This window comes from Papio anubis, unplaced genomic scaffold, assembly GCF_008728515.1.
Source record: "Papio anubis isolate 15944 unplaced genomic scaffold, Panubis1.0 scaffold275, whole genome shotgun sequence".
Classification (NCBI taxonomy): domain Eukaryota; kingdom Metazoa; phylum Chordata; class Mammalia; order Primates; family Cercopithecidae; genus Papio; species Papio anubis.
In genome coordinates this window covers 92,358-99,136 of record NW_022162837.1, presented here as the reverse complement: position 1 = coordinate 99,136, position 6,779 = coordinate 92,358, and the positions used below count along the sequence as shown (strand labels likewise).

General features: G+C 51.8%; 1 protein-coding gene across 2 annotated transcripts; it reads right to left on the bottom strand.

Moving 5' to 3' along the window:
- Positions 1–226: 226 nt before the first annotated feature.
- On the bottom strand, positions 227–5,457 carry LOC116272949. 2 transcript variants are annotated; one of them, XM_031661868.1, is made up of 2 exons: positions 5,396–5,457; positions 227–4,016 (listed from the first exon to the last, which is right to left on the bottom strand). In XM_031661868.1, the coding sequence occupies exon 2, from the start codon at positions 3,375–3,377 to the stop codon at positions 2,415–2,417; it is 963 nt and encodes a 320-aa protein (XP_031517728.1). In that variant the 5' UTR covers positions 3,378–4,016; positions 5,396–5,457; the 3' UTR covers positions 227–2,414. The 2 variants fall into 2 exon arrangements, with proteins under 2 accessions (XP_031517728.1, XP_031517729.1); XM_031661869.1 differs by lacking the exon at positions 5,396–5,457 and having other exon boundaries at positions 227–3,682; positions 3,934–4,223.
- Between the last annotated feature and the right edge of the window lie 1,322 nt (positions 5,458–6,779).

Here is a 6,779-nt window from a genome sequence, read left to right as displayed (position 1 = left end):
AATCTCACTGTATTGCCCCTGCTGGAGTGCAATGACACGATCTCAGCTCACTGCAACCTCTGCCTCCCATATAAAAGCGATTCTCCTCCCTTAGCTTACTGAGCAGCTGGGAGGCATGTGCTACTACACCTGGCTACTTTTTGTATTTTTAATAGAAATGGGGTGTCACCATTTTGGCCAGTCTTGTCTCAAATTCCTGACCTCAAGTGATCCACATACCTCGGTCTCCCAAAGTGATGGGAATATAGGCATGAGCCACTGCATCTGCCGGTAATTTTTTGTTCTATATATATATATTCTTTTTTGTAGAAATGGGGTCTTTCTGTGTCCTGGAGTCCTGGCATCAAGTATCCTTCCAACTCAGCTTCCCAAAGGACTGGGATTCTAGGCGTGAGGTGCTGTGTCCGGCAGAGTTCTGTATTCAAGAAACCTGTGTAGTTAGGAACCAGTTATTGGCCTATATTCCTGAATCTTTGCTCCTTTTTGTCACTTTTCAAATGGTTAAAGTCTGGCTTCAGCCTCGATCACTCTGTTAAATACTTAAACATGGCAGAAAATGAAAAAAAAAAAAAAAAAAAAAAGAAAGAAACGTGGCAGGGAGAAGTGTTCCTGGGTTCCCCAGGGACGAAAGTACCTTCCCATCAGCCCCAGCTCTGGGCCGCGGGTATCCTGCAGTCCCTGGTTTGAACCCAGGGTGCCTTTCAGGACCATTAGAGGTACCACAGAGAGGGCTGAAGTCTCCTGAGGGGATAGTAAGGTTGGAGTGAGGGGTGGTGGGGCACATGTGGCAGAAAAACAAAAAACGCGCTGCTAAGAAACATTCCTGGGTCTCCACGGATGGAAGTGCCTTCCCATGAGACCCTGTGCTGGTATGTGGAGACCCTGGCATCCCTGGTTCAAACCCAGGGTGCGTCGTGGGAAAGGTAGGGGTACCATAAATCGGAGAGAAGGCCCCTGATTGGAAGATAAGGTTTGAGGGAGGGATAGTGAGGCGCCTGTTGGAGAAAAAAAAAACCTCGCTGCTGAGAAGCGGGACATGGGTCACCACCGACCAAAATGCCTTCCCATCAGCCCCTGTGCTGAGCCATGCGTACGCTGCCATCCCTGGTTTGAATGTAGGGTGCATCTCAGGAACACGAGGCATACCCCAAAGCAAGCAGAAGTCCCCTGAGGGGAAGGTAAATAGTGAGCGACGTGAGGTGGTGCACCTGTGGCAGAAAGAAAGAATCGCGATGCAAAGAAGCTATCCTAGGTCCCCAGCGGACAAAAGTACCTTCCCATCAGCCCTGGCACTGGGCCCTGGGAATACTGGAGTCCCTGGTTCTAATGCAGGCTGTGTTTCGGACCTGATAGTGGTACCCGAAAGTGGGACAAAGGCCCCTGAGGGGAAGGTAAGGTTTGATGGTGGGGAGGTTAGTTTCCTGTGGAATAAAAAAAAAGCACCACCGAGAAGCGTTCCTTGTCCCTGACAGAAGAAAGTGCCTTCCCGTCAGCACCTGCGATGGGCCCTGGGGACCTTGGCCTTCCCGGTTCGAACCCAGGGTGCATCTCGGGCCAACTTGGGGTACCCCAAAGCAGGCAGAAAGCACCTGAGGGGATGGTAACTTTTGAGGGAGGGGAGACGAGGCACTGGTGGCACCAAATAAGAAAAAAACAACGCACCACTGGGAAGCGTTCCTAGATCCCACATGGAAAAGAGTGCCTCCTCTTAAGGCCCTGCGCTAGGCCCCAGGGACACTGGCATCCCTGGTTCGAAACCAGGGTGCATCTCGGGCCCACTAGTGGTACACTAAAGTGGACAAAAGACACCTGAGGGGAAGGTAAGATTTGAGGGAGGGGACGTGTGGCACCTGTGTCGGGAAAAAACCAAAATCACACTGGCGAAAATCTTTCCTGGGTCCTCCAGGGAGGAAACTGCCTTCCTGTCAGGCCCTGCACTGGGTCCGAGGGACCTGGCGTCCCTGGTTCCAGACCAGGGTGCGTCTTGGGCCCGGTAGTGGTATGACAAAGAGGGCATAAGGTCCCTGAGGGGAAAGTAAGGTTTGAGGGAGGGGAGTTGGTTCACCTGTGGCAGAAAAGATAAAAAATGCACTACGGGGAAGTGTTCCTGGGTCATCCCCGGAAGAATATGCCTTCCCATCAGCCCCTGCGATGCTACATGGAGACCCTTATGTCCCTGCTTCTGACCCTGGGTATTTCTCGTGCCCACTAGGGGTACCACAAACCTGACAGAAGCCTCCTGAGTGGAAGGTAAGGTGAAGGACGAAGAGGCAACCCAGGGAGAGAAATAAAAATGCGCCACCAAGAAGCGGGGCCTATGTCCCATTAATGAAAGTGTCTTACAATCAACCCCTGCCCTGTGCCCCGGGGACTATGGCATCCCTAGTTCGAATACAGGGTGTGTCTTGGGTTCGCTAGGGGTATCCCAAATTGGGCAAAAGGCCTCTGAGGGAAAGGTAAACTGTGAGGAGGAGGAAGTGGGGCACCTGTGAAAATAAAAAAAATCGCGCCACTGAAAGCATTCCTGGTTCCACCATGGACAAAAGTGCCTTCCCATCAGTCCATGAGCTAGGCCCCGGGGACCCTGGAGTGTATGGTTCGAAACTAGGGTGTATCTCAGGCCCACTAGGGATACTCCAAAACGGACAGAAAGACCCTGACGGGAAGGTGAGGTTAGAAGGAGGGCATATGGGGCTCCTGTGGCACAACATGAAAAAAAAAAAACAAAAACAAAAAAACGCGCCAGTGAGAGGCGTTCCTGGGCTCCCCAGGGACGAAAGGGCCTTCCCATCAGCCCCATCATGGGGCCACGGGTACCCTGGGGTCCCTTGTTCAAACCCAGGGTGCCTTTCGGGCACATTACGGGTATCACAAAGAGGGCTGGAAGCTTCTGAGGGGATAGTAAAGTTAGAGTGAAGGGAGGTGGCGCACATGTGGCAGAAAAAAAAAAAAAAAGTGCCACCAAGAAGCGTTCCTGGGTCTCCGCAGATGAAAGTGCCTTCCCATGAGCCCCTGCGTTGGTACGTGGAGACCCTGAGGTCACCGGATAGAAACAAGGGTGTCTCAGGCCGGCAAGGGTAATACAAAGCGGGCAGATGGCCCCTGAGTGGAAAGTAAGGTTTGAGGGAATGGAGGTGAAGCAACTGTGGGAGAAGAAAAAACAAACGCACCACTTTGGTACTCCAAAGATTACAGAAGACCCCTGAGGGGAAGGTAAGGCTTAAGGGAAGGGATGTGAGGCAACTGTGGTAGAAAAAAAACAAAACACGCGGCTGAGAAGTGGGGCCTGTGTCCCCCATGTACGAAAGTTCATTCAAATCAGCCCCTGCCCAGAGACCCGGGGACCATGGCGTCCCTGGTTGAAATTCAGGGGGCATCTTGGGCTCACGAGGGGTACCCCAAAGTGGGCAGAAGTCCCCTGTGGGGAAGGTAAACTGTGAGGGTGGTGAGGTGGGGCACCTATGGCAGATAAAAAAAAAAAAAACCACCACTCCACTAAGAAGCGCTCCTGGGTCCACCACGGACGAAAGTGCCTTCCCATCAGTCCCTGCACTGGGTCTTGGGGACCCTGGTGTCGCTGTTTTGAACACCTGGGGGCATCTCGGGCCCACCACGGGTACCCCAAAGTGGGCACAAGGCCACTGAGGCGAAGGTGAATAGTGAGGAAGGGGTGGTGGTACACCTGTGGAAAAATAAGCAACATCACGCCTCCAAGAATCTTTCCTGGGTACTCCACGGACGAAAGTGCCTTCCCATCAGCCCCTGAGCTGGGTCACTGGGAAAATAGGTCCCTAGGTTGAACCCAGGGTACAGTTCCAGCCCTCTAGGGGTACCCAAAAGCGGGAAGAAGGCCTCTGAGGGGAAGGTAAGGTAAGGTTTGAGGGCAAGGAGGTGGGTTACTTGTGGCATAAAAAAAGAAATAAAATTACGCACTACTGATAAGTGTTCCTTGTTCTCCACGGAAGAATGTGCCTTCCCGTCAGTGCCTGTGCTGGGTCCCGTGGACCACGGCCTCCCTGGATCAAAACCAGATTGCGTCTTGGGCCCACTATGGGTCCACTATATACATATATACCCGTTAGTGGGTAAATATATATATACCCATTGGCGGGTGTTTATAAACAAATACCCAGTAGTGGGTAAATATATATACCCATTGGCGTGTGTATATACATACCCAGTAATGGGTAAATATCTTTGCCTATAGGCGGACGTATATACATATATGCCAGGTAGTGGGATAAATATATATACATAAATACACGGTAGTGGTCGGGTGTATATACATAAATACCCAGTAGTGATTGGGTGTATATACATAAATACCCGGTAGTGGGTAAATATATATATACCCGGGTTCGGGTGTATATACGTATATTCCCGGTAGTGGGTAAATATATATACCCAGGTTTGGGTGTGTATATATATATACCCGGTAGTGGGTAAATATATGCAGGGGGTGGGTTTATATACATACATACCCGGTAGTGAGTAAACATATATACCCGGGATGCAGTGTATAGACATATAGACCACTATATGTATGGTTGGGTATATATGCATACATACCCAGTAGTTGTTAACAGAAAAAAAAGAAAGAAAATTGCACCACTGAGTAGCGTTCCTGGGTCCACCACAGACAAAAAAGCCTTCCCATCTGTCTGTGTGCTGGGCCCCAGAGACCCAGACGTCAATGGATCGAAAACAGGGTGCATCTCGGGCAGACTAGGGGTACTCCAAAACAGATGGAAAGGCCCTGAGGGGAAGGTGAGGTTTGAAGGAGGGCATGTGGGTCTCCTGTGGCAGAAAAAGAAAACAAAAAGTGCCAGCGAGTAGTATTCTTGGGCTATCCAGGAATGAAAGTGCCTTTCCGACAGGACCAGCGCTGTTCCGCGGGCACCCTGGGGTCCCTGGTTCGAATGCAGGGTGCCTTTCGGCACGTTAGGGGTACCACAGAGAGGGCCAGAGGCTCCTGAGGGGATAGTAAGGTTGAAGTGAGGGGAGGTGGGGCACACGTGGCAGGAAAAAAAAAAAAAAAAAAAGCCCACACCGCCAAAGCGTTTCTGGGTCTCCACAGACGAAAGTGCCTTCCCATGAGCCCCTGCGCTGGTACCTGGAGACCCTGGCATCCCTGGTTTGAATCCAGGGTGTGTCTCGGGCAAGGTAGGGTACTACAAACCCGAGAGAAGGCCCCTGATTGGAAGATAAGGTTTGCAGGAAGGATGGTGAGGCACCAGTTGGAGACAAAAAAAAAAAAAAAAATACGTGCAGCCAAGAAGCTGGGCATTTCTCGCCATGGACAAAAATGCCTTCTCATTAGCCCCTGCACTGGGCCACGGGGACGCTATGGTATCTGATTCGAATGTAGGGCACATATCGGGAATGCAATGGGTACCCCAATGGCAGCAGAAGTCTCCTGAGAGGAAGGTAAATAGTGAAGGAGGTGAGGTGGTGCACCTGTGGCAAAAAAAAAAATCAAGACCCCGAGAAGCTATTCTTGGTCCCCCACAGACAAAAGTTCTTTCCCACCAGCCCCTGTGCTGGGCCGCGGGAACACTGGAGTCCCTGATTCTAACGCAGGCAGCGTTTCAGACTTGCTCATGGTACCCGAAAGCGGAAAGAAGGCACCTGAGGGGAAGGTAAGTTTTGAGGGCGGGGAGGTGAGTTTCCTGTGGAATAAAAAAAAAAATAAAGCGTCGCTGAGAAGCGTTCTTTGTCCCCCATGGAAGAAAGTGCCTTCCCATCAGTGACTATGGTGGGCCCTGGGGACTTTGTTCTTCCTGGTTCGAATCCAGGGTGTGTCTTGGGATAACTGGGGTACCCCAAAGCAAGCAGAAGGCACCTGAGGGGATGGTAACTATCGAGGGAGGGGAGCCGGGGCACTAGTGGCATCAAATAAGAAAAAAACAGTGCACCGAGAAGCCTTCCTGTGTCCCACACAGAAAACAGTGCCTTTCCATAAGGCCCTGCGTTAGGCCGCAGGGACCCTGGTGTCCCTGGTTCAAACCCAGGGTGCGTCTCAGGCCCACTAGTGGTAGCCCAAAGCAGACAGAAGACCCCTGAGGAGAAGGTAAGGTCTGAGGGAGGGGATGTGGGGCACCTGTGGCAGAAAAGATAAAAAGTGCACTACCAAGAAGCATTCCTGGGCCATCCCCAGACGAATGTGCCTTCCCATCAGCCCTTGCGCTGCTACCCAGAGACCATTAGACCCAGAGGGTCCCTGGTACGGACCCTCTGTGTTTCCCGTGCCCACTAGGGGTACCAGAGACCTGGCAGAAGGCCCTTGAGTGGAAGGTAAAGTGTGAGGGCAGGGAGATGAGGCAACTGAGGTACAGAAAATAAAACACGTCACTGAGAATCGGGGCCTGTGTCCCCCACGTAGGAAAGTGCCTTACAATCAGTGTCTGCGCTGTGTGCTGGGGACTCTGGCATCCTCGTTGGAATACAGGGTGCCCCTCTGGTTTGCTAGGGGTACCCCAAAGTGGCAAAAGGTCCCTGTGAGAAAGCTAAACTGTGAGGGAGGGGAGGTGGGGCCCGTCTGGCAGGAAAAAAAAAAAAAAAAAAAAAATCTCGTGACTGAGCAGTGTTCCTGGGTCCACCACGGATGAAAGTGCCTTCCCATCAGTCTGTGCACTGGACCCTGGGGACCCTGGGGTCCAGGATTCAAACCCAGGGTGCATTTCGGGCCTGCAAGTGGTACCCAAAAGCGGAAAGAAGGCCCCTGAGGGGAAGGTAAGGTTTGAGAGCAGTGAGGTGGGTTACCTGTGGAATAAAAAATG